Source organism: Suricata suricatta, chromosome 6 (assembly GCF_006229205.1).
Source record: "Suricata suricatta isolate VVHF042 chromosome 6, meerkat_22Aug2017_6uvM2_HiC, whole genome shotgun sequence".
NCBI lineage: Eukaryota > Metazoa > Chordata > Mammalia > Carnivora > Herpestidae > Suricata > Suricata suricatta.
This window is the reverse complement of record NC_043705.1, coordinates 28,929,134-28,952,935: the sequence shown is the minus strand read 5'-3', so window position 1 is coordinate 28,952,935 and position 23,802 is coordinate 28,929,134. Positions and strand designations below refer to the sequence as shown.

The following is a 23,802-nucleotide window of genomic DNA, read 5'->3' as shown; positions in this document are numbered from 1 at the left end:
ATGCATTATTTCAGCGAATCCTTATGACGATTTCGTAAGGCAGAGTTTATAATCATCCTTATTTTGAAGATAAGAAAATGGGAAGCTTAGGGAAATTCAATAATTTGAGAAGGTCACAAAACCACGAAGTCATGCTGCTAAGATATGAACCCGTGAAGTCTACTTTAATCAGGCCACCTCTCCCTGACTAGCAAACTGTCCTCCCCCATTACAGGACCTGTAAACACACCCACCCAAGAACTTCTGAAGTCAAAAGTATAGATAGCTGCACTCGTCCACCTCACCACTTCTTGGCCATCACCAATCAATCGTGTTGTTGGAGGTCCCATTTTCCACTCTGACCTGCTTTTTTACGTTGTCGTTTGCTAAGCTTTGCAGGGAAACACAGCCCGTGCTCTCAAGGTGAATACCCAGGGATAGACCCTCTTTAAACAAAAGGGTAGGGAGGCCGGACGTCTGGATTGGAGATCCAGGGCCTCCAGTTCCACCCCCATCAGCAAACGCTGGCAGCAGTGTATGCCCTAATTCTGAAGACATTTATATCCAGAATGTAGGCTAGCCCGCCTCCTGATTTTCACCAAAGCAACAAAGCTCCAACCTCTGCAACCCCCTTTCTCCCCATTGCTTTCCTTTCCTGTCCCATTTCAAAGCTTCTGCATTCTTTAAGTGGAGGTGGAAGTCTTCTGGTGATCACAGCCTCAACCCGTGCCCATCCAGGCTGAAAGGACAAACTCAGACCTCTGTATTTCAGTTATGGTCCTATTCAAACTCAGTATCCTTGAACCACACAATGGTCTATTTCCACCCTGATAATTGTATTTCCAGGCTCAAACACTTCGGAAGATGTTTTCCAACAGAGTCTGGAGAAGCAGCCTCCGATGACCCCTCTTGCTATTCTTTACAACTTCCTCTTCAAAAGGCCTTTTCTAATTGGAATGTAGTCTGTCCTTACTCCTCAAGCCACTTTAATTGCTGCTTAAAAAAAAAAAAAATCCCATTTGGGTCTTTTCTCACCAGCTCCGAGGTAAACCTAGGGCCACGTGTTTCGTATGTGGGCAGCTGGGCCTCCTGCTTTGAGGAATCCCATCACTGATCACCCAAAACCTTGCTCAGGCCATCTTCCACTGCGCTTGCCCTCAGCTGCTCTAGGAAAGTTAAAGACCCCCCCTTCCCCTTTCCCATTCCATTCACACAGTATCAACTATGGAAAACCCAACTCTTATGCCACCCTTTTCCCTTCAGCCCCCAAACGCATAAACCACAATGACCTGGTACTTTCCTCTCTCAAATGGGCACAAATTCAGGAAGTAAAGGGTAATCAGATGCAGCAATGTAATGAAGGTCAGAAAATGAACCATGCTCCACCTCCAACCCTGCCCTCAATCTGCCTTTGCTTTTTTAGAATTAGACTGGCACAGATAAAGAATTTAGTCCAATCCAAACAGATTTGTTAGATTTTTAATAAGAACATGGAAATCCCAATCAGCCCTTCAACAAAATTAAAATACAGAAAGTGAAATTAAAAGTATTCTACAGTAAATGACTTTTATTAAAAAAAAAAGGTAATTGTGAACATATAAACAAGTCTGCAGGGCACTACAGTACAGCTGGAAAGATAGATACATTTTCCAACGTATCTATGGGCCAATGAATTCCATTGTTTTAAAATAAATTCTTAATAAAACTCCACAGAGGTGGAAAGTTTTGTTGAAAATATTTTTGGACAAAAAACCCAAAAAACCAAAAAGCCTCATGTAGGAAATCAAACTTTCCTTTGCATTCGGAAATGTAAGAGGAGTCCCAAGGGAACGCTGGTAGTATGTGAAAATGGTTCCTGCGTCACCAGTGTGTATCTGTAAAACACACCACAGCTCAGACATGACAAAGTTCTTTCTCAGATGGCTGTTCCCTCAAGATAGGACTGAGATGGGAAGGGAAGAAATGAAAAGAATCCTAAAAAGCCAATTGTTTTCAATTCTGCTTTGGCTGATTTTGTGCTATAATGGGCAGTTGATTTCTAAAAATCATATTTCTTCAAATATTTTTTATTGAAAGGAAGACTAAATGTAATGTGCCTTTCCTCATAATCCAGGAAAACAACTGTGGTATTTCAAAAATTCTAAAAATATCTACTTTCATGAAATAGTAACTATTTCACTACAAACCTATTTTTCACTAAATACACACGTTTCCTAATCCTGGAGCCTCCTGGGAAAAGCAGTGGGTTCTCCCTGGGTCCTGCAAGACTCCAGTGTTCACGGGAGAGATTCTGGGGAATGGCTTCACCCCGTCTCCTGGGATGGGCTGTGTCAGAGGTCACGTGCAGAGACACTGTCAGGCTTCCACCAGGTATGTTTAAGCAATTAGCCCCTACTTGTACCAGTTATGTGATTCCCCCTACCTCCAAACACATTCCCACTTAACTAGGCACGAGAGAACAAAGAAAAGAAAGGTGTGCCCACATTCCCGGTTTCCATGAATCTCAAGTCACGAGAATGTGCAGGAAAGCCCAGCAACGTTCAGGCAATTCAGAGTCTCAAAAGACCACAGGATGGGGATGTGGCACCCTTGGCTCGGAGTCTGAAACTGTGTGTGTGAACAGTGCGACTTTCCTGGGTCAACCTTCAGTGTTGAGGCAGCGTAGAAAAGAGTGGCTGGAGAGTTTGTAATACTGACCACCCTGGCTCCCAGTGAAGGGCCTCTGCTCCAGCAGAGAACCCCGCCGTTCCCTGTATGTGTTGTGAGTGAAAGACCTGCTTCACAGGGGAGTTAGCAATTTCTCCATGCCTAAGATCTCGCCAGTTTGGATTCATGAGCCTTGAGGGTGCCAACAGCATCTTTCACTGCGTGGTAAATGATGTTCTTCACCTGGAGAGAGTAATCGGCACAGTCAGTTCATGGCAGCCCCGTATTATATTCTCAAAGATACATATTTTACATAGCCTATAAAGTCTACTATTGAGCAAGAAAATCTTTCAATGAGGACTGCATACTTTCCAAATCAATCCCACAGATGATTTAGAAATCACAGAGGATATAAGGTCTATATTCAAAAAAGAATGATGAAATCATTTGAAAGCCTATAGGGGCGCCTGGGTGGCTCAGTTGGTTGAGCATCCGACTTCGGTTCAGGTCATGATCTTACCATTTGTGGGTTTGAGCCCCACCCTGGGCTCTGTGCTTATAGCTCAGACCCTGGAGCCTGCTTCAGATTCTGTATCTCCCTCTCTCTCTGACCCTCCCCTGCTCGCGCTCTCTCTCTTGGTCTCTCAAAACAAAACAAAACAAAACAAAAAAACCCCTGAAAGCCTATATAATCACCATCATCTATGCATTTGGTAAGTGCTGGACACTATTGCTAAGCTTTTTATGTGGACTTTCATTTAATCTTTACCACAGTCTTATGAGGTCGATTCTACTATTATCATCCCTGTTTTTACAGAAGAGAAACCAAGGAAACCAAGGTTCTGTGGTTAAGAACCTTGCCCAAGGTCCTATAGCTAATTGGAGTGCAATAAAACAACAGTGGGTACGTAGGATTATTGGATATTTCTCCTTTTGTGCTTGTATGTATTTTCTATTTTGTCTAAGAGAACACATGTTACACGTGAAGCAGGAAGAAATACTTAGAGTTACTAAAATAAAGTGAACAGGCTAACGAGAGTTTTAAACCAAGATAGTGGTTATTTCTGGGGAGGGAAATAAAGAGACAGAATGGGGAAGTGTATATGGAAGTTTCAATAATGTAGTTGTTCTGTATGTGTATGTTTTATAATATGTATGTATAGGATACTTTATTTCTTAAGGTGGCTGATGGCACATAAGCTCCCTTTTGCTATTTTTTATTTAAAAATTTTTGTACTGGGACACCTGGGTGCCTCAGTCAGTTAAGCCTCTGACTTGGGCTCATGTCATGATCTCACAGTTTGTGGGTTTGGGCCCCACCTCAGGTTCTGTGCTGACAGCTCAGAGGCTGGAGCCTGTTTCAGATTCGGTGTCTCCCTCTCTCTCTGTTTCTCCCTCACTTGCGCTCTCTCAAAAATGAATAAACATAAAAAAAATTTTTTTGTATTAATTCAACAGATATTTACTGAGTACCTAGTGTGTATCAGATATCATGCTAGGAAAAACCAGTGAATAAAACAGTAAAATCCCTGCCTTCCTGGAGCTTAAACAGCTTACATTCTAGTAAAGATACAAAGAAACAGAAAAAATATATAATATGTTAGTGAAATATACTACAGAAACAAATAGAGTAGTGACAGAAGATTGAGAGGGTTGGATGTAACTAAGTAGAGACCTAATGGAGGTGAGGTTTGAAAATATGTTTGTCTGCATATATGCATTATATCTATAGTATCAATGTTATCTATCAATGTGATCGTACTTTGTAATAAGAACTTTAAGGTTGAAATGTTAAAAAAAATTTTTTTTTAGGTTTATTTATTTTTGAGAGAGGGAGTGGGAGCACGAGCAGGAGGGGCAAAGAGAGAGAGAGAGAGACCGAATCCCAAGTAGGCTCTGTGCTGTCAGCGCAGAGCTGGAGGCAGGGCTCAGAACATAAACCCAGAGATCAAGACCTGAGCTGAAATCAAGAGGTAGATGCTTAACTGACTGAGCCACCCAGGGGCCCCAAAATGTTAATTTTTTTAAAATTTATTAAAAATTTTTAATGTTTATTTATTTTGGAGAGACAGAGAGAGACAGCATGAACAGGGGAAGGGCAGAAAGAGAGGGAGACGCAGAATCTGAAGCAGGCTCCAGGCTCTGAGCTGTCAGCACAGAGCCTGACATGGGGCTTGAACCCATGAACTGCGAGATCATGACCTGAGCTGAAGTCGGACCCTTAACCAACTGAGCCACCCAGGGGCACCATGTTCTTAATTTTTATCTTATTTTTTTATTAAAAATTTTTTTAATGTTTGCTTAGTTTTGAGAGAGAGAGAGACAGAGTGTGAGGAAGGGAGGGGCAGAGACAGAGGGAGACACAGAATCTGAAGCAGGCTCCAGGCTCTGAGCTAGCTGTCAGCACAGAGACTGATGTGGGGCTCGAACCCACCAACTGTGAGATCGTGACGTGAGCTGAAGTTCCACGCTTAACTGACTGAGCCACCCAGGCGCCCTTGTTCTTTTTTTTTTTTTTTTTTTAAATGAACAGCAAAAAGGAGACTCAAGGGTTGAAGGTGCCTGAATCTACCTGCAGGAGGCTAGGAGACTGTATATTCAGATTGCTGAAGTTCTGCCTGGGAAATCTTGCTTCCTTCTTCCTTTTCTTAATGCTACTAAAGCACCCAACAATTCTTAGGGATATGGATTGCAGTATGGAGCAGGGCATTAAGGAATGGAGTCTTCAGAGAAACATGCTGTGAGAAGCAGGTCTGGGGAAATGCCCTTCTTGGAAACATGCTTGGAACACTTTGCCACTGTGCTTTCATCACCTACCTGGGAGAAGTCAGTCTAGTCAGTTATTAACACTGAAACACTTTATCTCCCAGGGGCAGAGAAATATAAGACAACAGCAGAAATGATTAGGTTAAAAGATGTGTATCCTCTAAAAGCAAATTGGAAGAGGACTCATTAAATACTCAGTGGAGGAGGATCATCTCTCCAGTAATACTTCCCATAAAATACCCTCAGAAAGCAGAATGATCATCCTGTGTATGTAGCCAAGCAGGAGATGAGGAGACAGAGTGGGGGTGAAAGAGGAGTTACTTACCTGCAGTTTATCCTCATGGTTCGTATGAGTGTTAGAGAGATGCCTGAACTCCTGTGTCAGGCGGAAACAGTGCTTTACATGTTCTGGAGATACAAAGTCTTCAGCTACTTTTATGCAACTGTATAGATTGTGCACCTGGGAGGGGAAAAATACAGAGAGAAAAGAGCCCTTGGAGATTCAGCAACATATGGGAAATATCCATGATATAGTTTATAAAACAAAACCCCCCAAACTTGAGAAATGCTTATAATATTCCATTTTCATAAAAACAAAAGCAGAAAAATTCCAAGTATAAATTTATAAATGAAAATGTTAGTATCTGCACAGAAAAGAATCTGGAAAAATATACACAAGCTACTTCTGGAGAAGGCAGGGTGAGGGGACGGAGAAGGGGCATGGCACAGGTAGCTGAGTTGGGACTTTCACTTTCTCCCTTGAAAAGTTTTTTCCATTGAAAAATTTTCAAATGTGCATTTAGAATTACACTGAAGAAAATTAAAGAGCAAAAAATAAGTTGCACTTTAAGAACTGTCAGCCCAGTGCAGCCATTTATACATCTATTGCTAGATGAGTAGGAAAATCACAAATAAGGAAGCCTATGGAACCGAGTGGAACCCACCTGGTGTGGGGCTCCAGCAGGTATGAAGACAGCGTCTCCCAGGAACTGAACAATGGCCCAGCCTTGTACACCATACTCCTCATAGAGTCGCTTACGGAGGGTCTGGTCCAGGTACCAACTTTGGTCGTGGATTGGGTCATGATCAGGGGGATTCTCCTGGCCTTGCTCTTCTCCAACCTGAAGCCATAACCAAACCCAAAGATGGAAAAATCAATACATAAAAATTATCAGAATAAATCCAATTTCCTGCACCCAAGTCTGTAGTGGGGCCAAAATCTTCTGCCTTATTTGATTCAACGTCATCCAGGTGTAGATTCAGACCTTAGGGGCATTTGGAAAAAAGTACAGGTCTTAAAAGCCAAGAAATGCCACACAAGGAACCCTAAACAGACTGTCTTATCACCCCTAGACCCTTAATCCATGAGTGGAAAGCCTACTTGGAGGCATACCTTTCGGAGCAATTCCCGGATCTTTTCTGCATCCTTGGCTGCATAGATGTGCCACAAAGCACCAGGCTTCTCCTTTCCATCATGAATCCTCTGCTTTGTCACGTCATCAGCATCTCCCTCATCAATTGTCTTGAGTACCTCTGAAAAGAGCAAAATTGCTTTTCCATGTAACCAGCCATTTCATTAACTCTAAGTAAAACAAAATGTTCATTTCAAACCAGCTTAGTCTCTACTATTCTCCGTCTCAATGTAAGGTAGAATCAAAGAATCAAAACTCATATTTGTCTAAGCTTTCTACACACAGTAAGAGCAATCCTAAATCTTCCTCAATTAATAGAGACTCCGCATTTTTTTTGAGGGAGAGTTTTCTTTTAAAACCTATATCTTGCTCAAACTATGTTCAAAATGCAGGTCATTTCCTGCTGTAAGTAGCCAGACTCCATATACTTTCTTGAGACCTCTTTAAACTCTAGGGTTCTATGGATATAAGGCCATGTGACATAAATTTTCTCTGGCAAGTTAAGAGGGCTGGCTTGTAATGCTTGTCTATCATAATCCCTTAAAGGACAACATAACTGAAGGATCTGCAGGTGTACAGCATTAAGAGTACACGTCTGGCAGCAAATATACCAAAATAATGACACTGATAATCCCTTAATTGTGTGATCTTGAGTAATTTTTTTCTTTAACATGTTCTACATTTTCTAAAATGTCCATAATTAACACATATTAATTTTATACTGAGATGGTAGGGAGTAAAAATACAGCAAAATATCACTTTGATGCTTCAATTTTGTGCAGATAAACTGGCTTTATCATTTGTCACCCCACAACTGATCTGGCTAATGAACCAAGTGAGTCAAGCTGCCCATCCTTCTTCACTCCTCTTTTGGATGCTCTACACTCAGTGGAAAAGGGAGCAATCCCAGAAAGAGAATGAGTCTGGTCAGAGATACACAAGTACCACTCTTCTCTCCTAGACCCTCCTTTCACTTAGCAACATCCACTGGGCACCTACTATGCATCAGGCCTAGGAGAGCTCAGAAAAAGCCACTGACCCTCAGGAGGAAGACACCCAATTACACTCCTGAGGCTGAGCCTCACCATCCTGAAGTAGGGGTTATGGAAATCATACCTTCATCATGAGCACCCTCCCCAATGGGGATCCCAACGTACACCATCACATTGACGGCATCAGACACATCTAAATGAAGGTTTGTTGTGCCAACTCTTCTATCTTCTGCGGTTATTAAGCCTGAGGGAACAGGAGGATGTACAGGGTGAGAGGGCAATATTGTTGAAAATCCATACCCACCCTACAAGTGAGAACATACTTGAAGATGTTCTTTAATGGGTAACACTGGGGGAGTGAAGTATATCTGTTTATTAAGAAATCACTCTCCTCATCTCTTTTCTAGTGTTTTAAGATTGATTTCTAGCTTGGTTGACAAAATAGATTTGGCCATTCACCGAACCAATTCTGTTCCCTACAACACTATCTCCTTTTTTTTTTTAAATGTTTTATTTATTTTTGAGACAGAGAGAGAGAGAGAGAGACAGAGCATGGCGGGGGAGGGGCAGAGAGAGAGGGAGACACAGAATCAGAAGACAGGCTCCAGGCTCTGAGCTGTCAGCACAGAGCCCGATGCGGGGCTTGAACCCACGAATGCGAGATCACAACCTGAGCCGAAGTCGGAGGCTTAGCAGACTGAACCACCCAGGCGCCCCTCCTTTTTTTTTTTAAATGTTTATTTTTGAGAGAGAATGAGGAGGGGAGGAGCAGAGACAGAGAAAGAAGGGGACTCTGCACTGAAAGCAGTGAGCCCGATGCAGGGCTTCAATTCAACAACTGTGAGATCATAACCTGAGTGGAAGTTGGATGCTCAACTGACAAATTATAGATGTGATGCAAATCAGTATGTCAAAAGCAAACACATTGAAACCCACCCTGGGGTGTGTGGCTCACTCAGTTAGTAAAGCATGTGACTTTTGATCTCAGGGTTGTAAGTTCAAGCCCCAAGTTGGGTGTAAAGATGACTTAAAAATAAAAATTCTTAAAAAGCAAAGAAACAAACAAACCCCAAACCATCCTGGGTACTGTTAAATGTTCTAGCACCTGTCACTTTGCCCTCTATTACCTCTACACAGGACCCTAAGTATGTCCCTCTATAGGTGAAATGGGGAAGAGTAGTGTCCAAAATGGGCAATAAGGCTTCTCCTTCATACCATAGGCATTATACATCTTGGGGCCCAGATCGGGCCTTACGAAGTAGCTGGGTAGCCTAGACGCTAGATTGAGCCTGCCATCTCGTTTGGTGTACTCTGGCAGAGGAAGGTTCTCCATCAGATCTTCAAACCTACAGAAGATCAGGAAAGATGACAGCATGTTAAGAGGAAGAAAATGCAAAGAGGCCAAGTCCACTTTTCTATGATTACTTTGTGATGCTTCAGCAAGGCACAGGGTCTCAAGATGACCCACTGTAGTTCACTAACCTTGTGGGCATCATGTCCCGAAAATCTTCCCCAGGAGGCCAGTCCTTGAGTTTAAGCACCATTGGCTGTCCATCTTCTGATCTTAATCGCTCTGAAAGATAGAAAGCACTCCCACAATCTTCAGGTTTGGCTGTTGCCTGGTTTCTCAAAGACTGGAAGTTTTAGGAGACTAACTTATTTTCAGATTTGTAATCCATCCTAATGGACTAGGTGAGCTTTGTTTTCCTCGCCCACTGCTTTATTTAATACATGCTATATTGTTCCATCTCACACGGATTCCAGGTTTAAGAGTAAAAGTGCTCCACATGACCCCAGAGAGTGGGTGCTTCAGCCGAGGTGTGCTCTGGGGGCCATGTGATCACCACGAGAGCTAGCTGGTTGACACCAGGACAGAATGTCCCCCCACCAGGAGGGCATAATTTGTGTCCAAGGGCAAAGCATTTCCTTTTCAGTCCACCATCATCAAAGCTACTTACTGCATATGATCTCAAAGCCATCCCAGAAATCCCGAACTTTCACATCGGAAATTATAGCACAGTTCCTGCAGTTCACTAAGTCCACATCCTGGTCTCCAAATTCCTGGCTAAAGGCTTCTGGCTTCCAGAGTTCAGACTTGAGCTTTTTATGTACCCCTGAAACCAGCACTGGCTGTGGAAACAAACAAACAAAAAAATATCCCAATCAGAACCATTTAGGAAATACTTTCAGCTCAGGGCTAAAGGACAGGATAGGAGGTTTCCTGAGAACAACCTCTTCTTCATGATGATTTACTGTTCTTTCCCAGTTTCAGAATCTATAGGTTTCAAAATGTCAGGTGCAGGAAATGGAAACTACTTCTACTCCATTATCATTCTTGATTCTCAGGCTGGGAGGCATGCTACAAAAATCACTTCTGTTGTTCTGGCATCTAGCACTATTTTGAGGAGAGAGGACAAAAAGCTGACAGATGAACCTTTGAGAATACCTCCTCACATCGAGAATGAAAAACTATCCCTTTTTCAATCATTTGCTAAAGTATAAAAATTAGGAAGTGTTATCACACTATCATCCAAACTTGTGCAGCCTTGAAATGTTTACCTAGAAAAGTACTATCATTTCTACACACCTTCACCCTACCCCTATCACACTTAAGGATTTTCCTCTAAAAGGGTCATTAATGCCAGATCACCACTTCTTAGAAATTTCAACTACCCTTTTAAGAACACAGAGCTGTACAGCTTAGAAGTAGAAGGAACCACAATACATTCTTAGGAATCTTCTGATTTTTTAAAATCCATGTAACATTGAAGTAGCAAGGAGGTGTACAATGAACTATTACATCTTAATCTCCCTGACAAAAAAATCTCCCAGAAAGAATTGAAACTACTCTGGCAGCTGCAGTGGGCAAGCAGCCAGCTGGACCTGGTAACCACTTATTCTTACTTACCTGGCCTTGCTTCCAACATTCCCGGAAGATCTTCCAATTGTTTTTGTTGCTGGGGTCATGAAGACACAGAAGTCGGCCATCACAGAGCCAGGAGTGAGACGTATGGGGGTCCAGCACATTCAACCCCATCACCATCTCCTTCACTTCCTTTTGGGTATCAGTCAAGTTACAAGCTCGCTTTGCAGCATCTGAGGTTTTCTTATTTTCTACCACGGAGGCAATGATGTGGTCAAGGAAGTTGGGAAGGCTGGCCTTGTTCTTCACTCCCTGATAGATACAATTCCATCAGGTAAGTCTGACTGAGGCACCATGAGAAGTGCATTCAAAAAACTGTCTCACAGTTGTATTCACAAGAAGGAGTTCTGATTTACCTGAATAAGTTTGACAAAAGTTTCTGAGATACCTTTTGTAATTGAATGGGGGTTTATAAATTTCCATCTTTCTATTGTGCTTTACATTTATTTAAGAAAAGTACACAAAACTCCCACCTGCCTAAAGAGACTGGAGACCTAAGAAATTTCTTTAGCATCCAGCCTTGTATTAAGGGTTTTCATGTGGAACACAAGGATCACGAAATGCTATAACTAAGTGAAAAAGATTATTTACTTTGAGGTTTATAATTTTTTTTTCTGATTAACACGCCTAAGGATACACTACTTCAATTAAGTAATAAAGTGACTTACCAAGGGAGTATTTTTTTTTTAATGTTTATTTTTACTTTTGAGAGAGAGTGCAAAGTGGGGCAGGGGCAGAGAGAGAGGGAGATAGAGAATCCGAAGCAGGATCTAGGCTCTAGGCCGTGAGCACAGAGCCTGACACAGGGCTGGAACTCACGAATGCAAGATCATGACCTGGGTCGAAGTTGGATGCTTAACCAATGGAGCCACCCAGGGTTTTTTTGTTTGTTTGTTTTTTAATTTAATTTAATTTTTTTTTTAATCCAGGGAGTATATCCCAATGAAGTGGTAAACCAAAGTATTCAAAAGGAACTAAATATACTGAAAGTAGTCTCCTAATGCTCAATTCTTCCTCTGCCTATCACCCCACTGAGAATCTCTCACATGTTCCAGGTCATGGGAAAGTTCAGGATCAGAAATTAAAGTGACATACCTATGTTACAGAACCGAGAGGGTTTTTGTAAAAAGCCTTAAGTATTCCTAAGCCTGAAGTATAACTAATCTTCACCTCTACAAAGTATATGTAATCACAGAACTTCCTGGGAAAACCAAAAAAGAAAAAGAACTGAGGGTCAGAACAAGTACAAATAAAAGAGAGCCAAAAGTAATTTTTTAAAGTCACTAATGCAAAAGAGAAACAAATAACCCACACTGTATAGGGCTCAACCTGATTATTATTGAATTTTAGCCACTAATCATAAAATAGAATGAGAAACATGTTTATTTACTTGCTTGAGATGATCTCTAAGACAATACACACTGAAAACAGAAAAGCAAGGTGTAGATCTGAGGAAAAAGAGGAGGAAAAAAGTATCTGATGATTGATGTCCAGAAAAGAAAACAGGTGACTGGGAGATGATGGGAAAGCGACTTTTCACTACATCATTTAAATTTTTGTCTTATGAATTCATTCATTCAGTAAATGCTTACCAAAAACTTACTATGTATCAAACACTGTGGCACTAGTGAAACAGCAGTGAATAAAACAGTCAAAACTCCTTTAAGGGGAGGGAAGACAGACAGTAAGTCAAACATGGTAATGAATATTATGAAAAGAATAGTAAGCACGCAGAAAACATAAGGAGGATGGACTTTACAGATGGTAGTTTAGGAAGAAGGCTCATAGGAGGGGACATTTCAGAAGGGAGGAGATGAAATTAATGACGAAGCAAGCCTGTGGTTACATGACAAAGAATGTTCCAGATGGAAGAAAAGGGTACGTATGTGCAAAGGCTCTGAAGAGGGATTCTTGCCTGGTCACATTCAAGGAACAGTCAGAAGGTGGGTGTGGCCAGAGCAGAGTGAACAAGGGCAGTGGTGGGCGAAGTCAGAGAAGTGCAGGGAAGACGTCTTGCACAAACAAAACTGGAGAGTTCCTGTCTGCCGAAAGGATTCTGTTTACATTATGAGTGAAGTAGGAAGCCCTTGAAGGATTTTCTGCAGAGCTGACAAAAAATCATGTCAATGAAATCACTCATATTTAAAAAGAACCACTCTAGCTGCTCTGTTGACATATAGAGTGGAAAAGGGAAGAAATAAAGGAGACTTGTAAAGAGTTTACTGCAAACATGCAGCCATGAGACGATGTTGGCTCAGAGGAGAAAGTGGTGGAGCTTTCATTTTTTAATTTTAGAGAGAGTGTGTGTATTAGTAGGGGAGAGCAGCAAAAGCAGAGAGAGAAAGTCTTAACAGGTTCCATGTTCAGCACAGAGCCTGATACGGGGCTCGATTCCATGACCCTGGGATCAGGACCTGAGCCAGAATCAAGAGTCAGATGCTCAACTGGCTGAGCTACTGAGGTGCCCCTGAATACATTTTAAAGATCAAACTGAAAGGATATGCCGGCAGATTAAACAGGAAATGTGAGAGAGGGGAGTCCCAAATGACTCCAAGGTTTTTGGCAAAGCAACTGGAAGAATGCAGATGCTCATGAAACCAAGAGAAGAAACTAAAGGAGAAGGAGGCTTATGGGCAGAAGATCAGGTATATGGTCTTAGATGTGTTATGTTTGAGGTGTCTATTAGATATCCAAGAAAAGGTAGTATGAATGTACTGTTTTGGTTAAAAAAAATAATAATGCCTGTTTTTGTTAAGAATATAGTGATTTCTGCTGACTGAAAATTTCAATGTCTCAATTTCTATTGACTTCTTAACATGGCACAAAAGGTTCACTATTTAAAAGCATCTTGGGAGGGCGCCTGGGTGGCTCAGTCGGTTAAGCCTCCGACTTCAGCTCAGGTCAGATCTCACGTTTGTGGGTTCGAGCCCCGCATTGGGCTCTGTGCTGACAGCTCAGAGCCTGGAGCCTGCTTCTGGTTCTGTGTCTCCTCTCTCTGCCCCTCCCACTCTCATGCTCTCTGTATCAAAAATAAATAAAACATTAAAGAAAATAAAAAAAAAAGCATCTTAAACATTTCCCAAACACAATGTAAAGATCTTGTCAGCTGGACACACAACATGAGAACACAAGGTACCCATATACACCTTAGCCCAGTTGTCAGATCTCTGATGGCTCTTCCTTGGAAAAGTAGCAAAGGCCAGAGTTGTAGAAAGGACACTTACTGCTGAGGACGTAGAGAAGACCGGGGGGAAAGGTATGCCTGTGTCCAAGGGGGTTTGAGGAAGCTTTCCAGGCCCGGAGTGAAGGAGGTCCCGAAGGCTAGAGCCTTCGGTTTTGTTGTTGGAGGCAGTGGGACCCAGTAACAGACTGTTAAAAAGCTTTGGAGTCAACGGAGAGACCTTTGCAGTGGAGTTGAAGGAGTCCAGCCCAAAGGGTGAATGAGACTCTTTACTGAGCACCGACCTCAGAGACCCTGCTTCTGTAACGACATAATGGGGAACAGCATTAGGCGTGACAAGTAATACCCAGCAAGAGACTGACTCCTAAAAATGAGTCGGGGGAGGAGGACTTTCCCCTTCCCTGCCCCACAAACTACATACAGTTTAGGCCAATCCTGACAAAGTTGTAACTATAGCAGGATCATGGCCAAGGAGAAGCCCTCCTACTTCTTTCATCCTTTCCAATCTGGATTTCAAATTTCCTTTTGTTCCCAACCACCTTTCATCTCTCTCACTTTCTAAGACAGTATTTCTGCAAGTGGGTCTTCAGAACGCTTGTACTGGAATCATCTGGAGTGTTTACTAAAAGTGAAGATTCCTGTTTGTATACTAAGAGAATGTCATTCAACAGTTCTGGTGAGGCACAGGAATCTCTATTTTTAACAATTTTCCAGGCAACTCTTGGGCCCATGGAAAATCAACACTGGCTGTACAACAGAATCACCTGGAAGTTTAATAAATAAAAATCTCCTATCAATTCTGACTAAAGAGGTCAGAACCCAGGCATGTGCCTTTTTTTTTTTTTTTTGAAGTTTTGGGTTTTATTTTTTAAAAGTAGACTCCATGCTCAATGTGGGGCTTGAACTCATCACCTGGAGATTAAGAGTCAGATGTTCTACTGACTGAGCCATTCAGGCACCACAAGCATGTGTCTTTCTAAAAAAAGCTCCACTTCTAGAAACAAATTGAAAGCAATTCCCTCATGTTAGTGATTAGCCAGAGAAAGCACGCATCATGTTTCATAAATGAGGATGGGAATGTGTGAGTTTGAAGAATCTGGGAATAACTCTAGTTTTCTACCCACAGCAGTGCAGAGGCTTGTGTTCAACTCACCTTTTGTTTCTTCTTTAGCCTTCTGAGTTGCTAAATCCGCCAACCAGTGCAGGGCAGATGAGGGAGGGGCTGTGTCAGGGCAAGGGGGCCTGATGGCTTTTAGCTCACTATTGCTATTTGAAGCCGAACTATCTGCTTTCAGAGACTCATCAGATCTGATGTCAGTGCTGTCAGCTTTGGGAACATGGTCAGTCTCTGATGTTGTTACTGCTGCAGTTCCTCCTCCGCCTGAGAAGGTGGTTTCATTTCCAGAAGAGGCACTAGGGTTTATGCTAGGGAGCTAAAGCACAGAAGGCCAACGTGGTTAGAGTGCTGTTCTTGCATAGGAAGAAAAAAAACCAATAACACATAGGAAGGGCTTCTGACACTAAAAAAGTCTGGGCAAACAACCTGAAACTGTCCCACAAACTGCTAGTTCATTCATTGATTAATTTAACACATATTTAAGGAGTCCTACATGACAGAAACTGCTTGGTTCTGCGAAAAGATCAAAGAACATAAAAATAAGTAATACAATTTATTTTTAAATGTTATTAAAATATATTTATTTAGCATGCCTGAGGCTCAGTTTCTGCAATGGTAAACTGATGATTAGAATGTGATCTCATAAAGCTGTTCTGAGGATTAAATGAGACAGTATATACAAAGAGCTTAGTAGAGTGTTTGGCACACATAAATGTCCCATAAATGTTTATTATTCTATTATTAAAATTTTCAGATGATTTGCTCTAATATGTCAACTCTACTGAAAATATACCTTGAGATCCTGATCATGTATTAGTCGTGTTCCTGGAAAGCACTCCAAATATAAGTGGGTGTGTGTGTGTGTGTGTGTGTGTGTGTGTGTGTGTGTGTGTTTAAAACAGCCTCTTGTTAAGAACAGTTACCATCAAACTGGAATGACCTCCATCTCTGACAATGCAATGAGCAAATTACTGCCTCTCTAGAGGCCTAGGATTGTTTTCAGGGTAGAATGATCCCAGTTCAGCAGGCCAATCTTCATATTTCTGGCCTTAGTACCTAACATGACAAGGGCAGGGACCATGCACACAGACTGGACTGCCTCCCTAGTAATCTTTTCTATACTCTTCACTTAGACAAGGACCCTGAGTTATAAATCTTGACAAGATGCAAAGAATCTCTTTGTGCTGCTTATCAACCTAGTGTGAACTGGTTTTAAAGATAAATGAAGAGAAACTCCTACCAGCTGGAGGGAATTAAAATCCCTTGAGTAACTTTTTAGGGGCTCTCTCTAGAAAAGCTTCTCCAGCCCCTAACTGCTCAGGAACCCTACAGTAGCCTAGGACAACACCGGTGAAAACGGGGCATTTCCTGGGACTAAGAAGTTTCTCTCATTTATACCCACACATACCACTTTACCTGTGACATCCCATTGGTGACAGCAGGTCTCAGCACAGATTTGTTCTGCCGACTAATACAAGGGCAGTTTGCTTTTATTCCCCACTTGCCCCGGGCAGCATGTACCATGTCTCCAATATTGTAAAGAGCTGAAAGAAAGAGCAACAGATGCCTCAGAATACTTCATGTGCTAGATATTGTGCTAAGGATCTCATTTACATTATCATCCTCAATCCTTACCCTCAAGATTTTTTTAAAGATTTACTGGGGCACCTAAGTGGCTTAGTTGGTTAAGTGTCTGCCTCTTGATTTTGGCTCAAGTTGTGATCTCACGGTTTGTGGGATGGGGCCTTGAATCTGGCTCTGGCACTGTCAGTGTGGAGGCTGCTTAGGATTCTTTCTCTCTCTGCCCCTCTCCCACTTTCTCTCAAAATAAACTTAAAAAAAAAAGGTTTTATTTGTTTTTTTAAGTTCATTTTTTAAGCAGTCTCCATACCCAACATGGGGCTTGACCTCAGAAACCTGAGATTAAGAGGCCCATGAGTGGGGTGCCTGGGTGGCTCTGTTGATTCAGCGTTGGACTTCAACACAGGTATTGATCTCATGGTCTGTGAGTTTGAACCCTGTGTCAGGATCTGTGCTAACAGCTCAGAGCCTGGAGTCTGCTTCAGATTCTGTGTCTCCTTCTCTCACTCTGCCCATCCTCTGCTCATGCTGTGTTTCTATCTCTCAAAAATAAACATTAAAACATAAGCTAGCCAGGTGTCCCTAAGGATTTTATTTTTTACATAATTTCTACATCCAATTTGGAACTTGAACTCACAACCCCAAGATCAAGAGCCAATGGTCCACCAAATGAACCAGCCAGACATACCATACTCTCAATTTTTGATGATGAAACTGATACTCAGAGAAGTTTACATCATTTCTCAAGTACATATGGTTGGTTAATGGAAGTACTAATACTTCAACCCAAGTATAACTAGCCTAAAGTTCTGTGTCTCTTAACTAATCCCTGTTACAGTAAATATTAAAGTGTCTTGCAGGAAAAACTTTAGGGGGCAGATTCCTTAAGGTTCAAGAGCATGTAAACATTTTAAATTGTACAAAGATTTATATACTTCAAGTTATACCTAAAAAAAATAAAGAAAAAGTGGGGAAAAAACCAGACCAATGTAAACTTAATGTGAACAGTTAACCAATGCTCACATCAGTAGAGAGCAAGCATCCTACCAAATCCCTGAAGGTGCCCCTATGCTTGGAAGCACTGGGCTATAAAGGATCCAATGAGTGCCTTCTGCCACACTGGAGGAGAATATAGGCAGTAGACTGACCATCTTCAGTGTGTAAGTGTTATTACAAGTATGGAAGGTGGAAACAGACTTTTTGGAGGAATCACTGAAACAAGCTGGGAATGTGACATAAACATGACCATCCACTGCTACTGTTAGGCTGCCTTCATGGAGTCAAAAGGTTTGCTTAGCTTCAGCTGGATTTTTACAAGCCTAAAAGCAAAGGTCTTTCTGGAAGCACGGGGGACTTTTTTCTATTCTGATCCTGCCAACGCCAGCAATGTAAAATGTTATGTGGAAAAGTAATCAACTTATCCAACCTGAAAGGTGAAGCATGCTCTGTGTATTGGCTGCATAAAATCTAACACATATCTAAAGATTCAAATTCTCAGAAAAACCTGGGGAAGTTTAACAAAAATCAGGCTGAGATAAACCATTTTATCAGATCTTATGGTATATGAATTAAACCTCAACTAAATCAAAAAACTTTTTTCCACCAAATTTATTTATTTTTATTTAGCTTAAATATATTAGCTTAGCTTAAAAATATTTTTAAAGGTTTATTTGTTCTGAGGTGGAGTGTGCAAGTTGGGTGGGGACAGAGAGAGAAAATCTCAAGCGAGCTTCCTGCTGTCAGAGCAAAGCCTGATGCACAGCTTGATCTCAGGAACCCGGGAAATCAGGACTTGAGCTTTAACCGAGAGTCAGACACTTGACTGAGCCAACCAGGTGCCCCTATTTATTTTTTTTAAAGTTTATTTATTCAAGTAACCTCTATACCCAATGTGAGGCTTGGACTCATGACCCCAAGATTGACAGCCACACGTTCCTCTGACTAAGCCAGCCAGGAGCCTCTCTTTCACCCAATTTAAAAAAGAACTCCTTTGGGTGCCTGGGTGGCTCAGTCGTTTAAGCATCCAACTCCACAGAGGTCAGGATCTCAGTTTTATGGGATCAAGCCTCAAGTCAGTGCAGAGCCTGCTTGGGATTCTCTCTCTGCCCCTTTCCTGCTCAAACACTCTTTCTCTCAAAAGAAATAAACTTAAAAAGAAAAAGGAAAAGAAAAAAAAAGAACTCCCTTACCTGTGCCAGGGATGATCTGTGTGGGCATGAGATTCTCTGGTTCATGAGACTGCCCCTTGGCACACTTCAACCAGGAGAAAACCTCTTCATCACCCATCTCCTCTGTCTCTGGAACAAATGAAATGACTTCATTTATATTAGTAGGGTCACAAGATATATCCCTCTTAGGGAGTCAGAGTTTCAGATCTAAAAGCTAATTTTCTCTTTGGCCAAAGAAGATAACATCTAACTTAAAAAATCTACTTCACTGACATATTGTTATTTATTGTACCTACATATGAAAAATTCAACAATTTAGTGTGCACTTCCATGAATTTTCACAAATGTATACGGCTGCATAAACACTACCGCAACCATGATATAGAACATTTCTATCTTCTTTCCTAAAGTTCCTTCGAGCCCTTTGCTTGCAGTCAATAAATAGCCTTTTCTTAACCCCTGGCCACCAGCAGTCAACTTTCTAATACTAACATTTTTGCTTTTTCTAGAATTTCATATAACTGGAAGCACACAGTATATAGCAATTTGTGTTAGATTTCTTTCATTTAGCATGCTTGGAGATTCATCCATATTGTTCATGTATAAGTAGTTAATTTCCTTTCAGGGCTGAGTACTATTCTGTGGTATGGATGTACATTTTTATTACCCATTTACCAGCCAGTGAACAGTTGGATTGTTTCTAATTTTGGGCTATTATGAATAAAGCTACTATTAACATCCAAGTACAATCTTTTGTGTGGACACATTTTCTTTTCAATTTTTTAAATGTTTATTTACTTTTGAGAGAGAGCAAGAGTGAGAGAGAACGCGCGCACCAGAATGGGGGAGGGGCAAAAAGTGAGAGAGACAGAATCCAAAGCAGGTTCCAGACTCTGAGCGGTCAGCACAGAGCCCGACCAGGGGCTCAATCTCATAAGCTGTGATATCATGACCTGAGCTGAAGTTGGACGCTCAACCTATTGAGCTACCCAGGAGCCCATGCATAGACATGTTTTCATTTCTCTTATAAATATGTAGAAGTGGGAGGCTGGGTCATATGGAAAGTCTATGTTTAAGTTTATAAGACATGGTTGTACAGTTTTCCTAAGTGATGGTACCAATTTCCAATCTTACCAGCAATGGTAAAAGTTTAGTTCCTCCATATTCTTGGAAACACCTGGTACTGTCAATTTGTAAAATTCTAGCCTTCTAAGTAGGCAGAGGGATTTCTCATTATGGATTTAGTTTTTCCTTTTCCTAATAAGTAGTGGTTATTTTTTAAATGCATTTATTTTCCAGCGATCTATCTTCTTTGATAAAGTGTGTGTTCAAATCCTTTGCTCACTTAAAAATCAGGTTGCTGTCTTCTTACTGAGTTGTCAGAGCTCTTTATGGTGGATTCAAGTCCTTTAACAAATAGGGGATAAGCAAATCTTTCTCCTAATCTGTGGCTTTTCATTTACTCAAGGGTGTCTTGTGAGGAGTAAAAAATTTCAAATTTGATATTTTTCTTTTGCTTTTTGTGTCCTAAGAAGTATTTATCCAACCCAAGAACACAAAGATTTTCTCCTATTTTTTTCCCTAGATTTTGTAGTTTTAGCTTTTTATATTTAGACCTACAATTTACTTTTGATATATGGTGTGAGTAAAAATAAAATTCATTTTATTTAGTATGGACACACAATTATTCCAGTACCATCTGTTAAACTATCTTTTCCCAAGTGAATTATCTTAGCACCTTCATCACCTTATCTGTTGACTATATACATTTATCTATCTCTGCTGTTGTATTACCACAGGGCTGTAAATTTCTGTAGCTTTATAGTAAGTCTTAAAATGAAATAGTATAAATCCTCCAAATGCTTTCTTCTTCAAAATTATTTTTATTTTAGTCTTTTTTATTTTTGAGAAAGAGAGCACGCAAGCAGAGGAGGGGTGGAGAGAGAGAAAGAGGGACAGAGGATCTGAAGCAGACTCTGCGCTCACAGCAGAGAGCCTGATGTGGTGCTTGAACTCATGAACTGTGAGATCAGGACCCAAAACGAAGTCAGACCCTTAACCGAGCTACCTAGGCACCCTTAAATTTATTTTTTATTTGAGAGACAGCATGTGAGTGGGGAATAGAAAGAGAATTTTAGGTAGGCTCCACACTGAGTGCACAGTCTGACATTGGGGCTCCATCTCACAACCCTGGGATTGTGACTGAGCTGAAATCAAGAAATGGAAGCTCAATCAACTGAGCCACCTAAGTGCCCCATATGTTTCTTACATATTAACTAAATTTATCCTTAAGCACTTCATGGTTTTTTGAAGCTACTATAAATATTAGTTTAAAAATTCAATTTCTAATTGCTCATTGACAGTATATAGAAATATAATTGATTTTTGCTGAGTTTGTCCAGCAATCTTACTTAAATTCACTCATTAGTTCTTGTAGCTTTTTGTAAATTACTTGGGGTTTTCTTTTTTTAAAATTTGAGAGAGAGCGACCGAGTGAGCGAGCGAGCGCACAAGCAGGGAGGGGCAGAGAAAGAGGGAAAGAGAGAATCTCAAGCAGGCTCCATGATCTCAGAAAAGAGCCCAACACAGGGCTCAATCCCATGAACTGAGGTGAAACCAAGATTCAGGAAGTTAACTGACTGGGCCACCTAGGCGCCCCTAAGTTTATTATTTTTAGTAAAAGGCGAAAGATTTATGCGATCTGAAGAGAAACTAGAGTATGTAAGTTTATTATTTTTTAAAACAATCTAAACACCCAATGCAGGGCACAAACCCAAGACCCCAGATCAAGAGTTCCATGCTCTTCCAACCACGCCAACCAGGAACCTTTCTTGTATATACTGTTTTCTATATAGATGATCATGTCACCTGAGAATAAAAAACATTTTACTTGGGGCACGTGGGTGGCTCAGTTGGTTAAATGGCTACCTTTGGTTCAGGTCATGATCACACGGCTCATGAGTTTGAGTTCTGCATTGGGCTTGCTGCTATCAGTGCAGAGTCTGCTTCAGATCTTCTGTCACCCCCCACCTGTTCCTGTCCTCTGCCCCTTCCTCATTTGCTATCTCAAAAATCAATAAATCTTATTAAAAAACAACAACAACATTTTACTTCATTTCAGTATATGTCCCCCCCTTTTTTTTAATTGCAGGGGATGGTGTTAGGTTTTTGTCTTTTATTCCTTTATGTTGCCTACTAACTCCAGCTCAGTGCTGAAGAGAAGTTGTGAAAACTGGTACCTTTCTTTGCTCCTAATATTAGGGAGACACATTCAGTCTTTTGCACTATGTAAGATGTTCCTATCTATATCTAGGTTCTGTGTTTTTCAACCTTTTTTTTCTTTAGCACTCCTCCACCCTACAGACCTTTACAGACATTTTTTTTGTAAGTATACTACCCACTCCAAGAAAACTGAATACAAGATATACTGTATATCTATACTGTATATACTGTTTCATATTCCTCCTTTTGAATTAACTGTCTTATGATTTGATTTTTTCTCCACTTTTGGCTAATTGGCTATATACATACACCTCTCTATTCGTTACTGTTTGCTCTTGGGTTTGTCTTATCTCTAGGTTACCACAGTCTGTCTTCAAATATTATACCACTCTTCATACACAGTGTGAGATTCTTTTTATAAACTATTCTTCCATTTCTCCTTCCTTTCTCTTGTGCTATTACAAATTTTAATTTTATACATTATAAGCCTAAATTACATTGTTATTTTTGCTTTATAAAATTAAAAAAAAATTTTTAAAGGTTTTTTATTTATTTTTGAGAGAGAGAGAGAGAGACAGCGTGAGCAGGGGAGGGTCAGAGAGAGAGGGAGACACAGAATCTGAAGACAGGATCCAGGCTCTGAGCTAGCTGTTAGCACAGAGCCTGACGCGGGGCTTGATCCCACGAACTGTGAGATCATGACTTGAGCCAAAGTTGGACACTTAACCAACTGAGCCACCCAGGAACCCCAATAATTCTTTTATTTAAGAAAACTTTATTAGTGTGGCTCAGTTGGTTGGGCATCTAACTTCAGCTCAGGTCATAATCTCTCCTTGAGTTTGAGTCCTTGAGTTTGAGCCCCACATCAGGCTCTGTACTGACAGCTCGGAGCCTGGAGCCTGCTTCAGATTCTGTGTCTCCTTCTCTTTATGTCCCTCTCCCATTCATGCTCTCTCTCTCTTGCTCTCAAAAATAAATAAACATTAAAAAAAAGCATAAAAAAATTTTTATTACTAAAGTACAATTGATATTAGCATACTAAGTAGTTTCAAGTGTACAACATAGTGATTTGACAATTCTATACCTTATGCAATGCTCACTATGATAAATGTAGTTGCCATTTGAGACTTTATTAATAAAATGTAGCTCCAGTAATTAGAACAGTGCTTGACACATAATAGCTCAAAAAACAGTGAATGAATGAATGAATGAATGAATGAATGAATGAATAAGGGAATGAAGGGAGAAAGAAGAGAACACAGAAGGAAAAAGGATCATTTAAAGGGGGCCCATAGGCCCATGATAGTGGGGGCTTTTCTGACTAGTAGCAACCCCAAATTTTATTCTTAGGCTGGTGGGGCCTGGGTCACAGAGGCTACAGAAAACTAGCACAAACCCGCAGGCCTTGGTTGAAAGAGGCCTTTGTGAAAGGCAATGCCTTGGTAATGGGCTTCCAGGCCCTGAGCTGGCAGGCTTGGCAGGGTGTGGACGGGGTGCCCATTGCCCAAGGCTGGGCTGATCCCAGCTCGGGCCCACTCCCAGCCATCCTTTACCCTGAGGCCCATGTCTTTTTCTTTGTCCCGTTACATCCCTTTACCTCTCTCCACCCCTGTTTGGGGGGGTGTGTTTACACACCCACGTGCGCATGGCTATCCTGTACTGGATGTCGTCACAGCTGACCCCTGGGCAGCCAGTCGTCCCAGGGACCATGCTGTGAGAACAAGAGCCTTCGAGTGTGGCTGAAGGGGAAGAGGAGCCTCTCGGAGCTTTTCCCGACCCCCTTTCCTGGCCCTCCCTGCTGTGAGAGTGGGAGGC

The 23,802-nt window shown here is 41.3% G+C and overlaps 1 protein-coding gene across 1 annotated transcript in view; it reads right to left on the bottom strand.

Moving 5' to 3' along the window:
- Positions 1 to 1,442: 1,442 nt before the first annotated feature.
- Positions 1,443 to 23,802, bottom strand: part of KDM3B (lysine demethylase 3B) — a 66,853-nt gene continuing 44,493 nt past the window's right edge. Inside the window, exons 13-25 of the mRNA XM_029941176.1 lie at positions 18,787 to 18,894; positions 16,433 to 16,560; positions 15,053 to 15,332; positions 13,943 to 14,199; positions 10,704 to 10,970; positions 9,754 to 9,925; positions 9,278 to 9,368; positions 9,011 to 9,141; positions 7,920 to 8,039; positions 6,785 to 6,924; positions 6,336 to 6,512; positions 5,717 to 5,851; positions 1,443 to 2,868 (exon numbers count right to left, since the gene is read on the bottom strand). Coding sequence (XP_029797036.1) covers positions 2,788 to 2,868; positions 5,717 to 5,851; positions 6,336 to 6,512; positions 6,785 to 6,924; positions 7,920 to 8,039; positions 9,011 to 9,141; positions 9,278 to 9,368; positions 9,754 to 9,925; positions 10,704 to 10,970; positions 13,943 to 14,199; positions 15,053 to 15,332; positions 16,433 to 16,560; positions 18,787 to 18,894 — 2,087 coding nt within the window. The 3' untranslated portion in view covers positions 1,443 to 2,787. The remainder of the gene's footprint in view (positions 2,869 to 5,716; positions 5,852 to 6,335; positions 6,513 to 6,784; positions 6,925 to 7,919; positions 8,040 to 9,010; positions 9,142 to 9,277; positions 9,369 to 9,753; positions 9,926 to 10,703; positions 10,971 to 13,942; positions 14,200 to 15,052; positions 15,333 to 16,432; positions 16,561 to 18,786; positions 18,895 to 23,802) is intronic.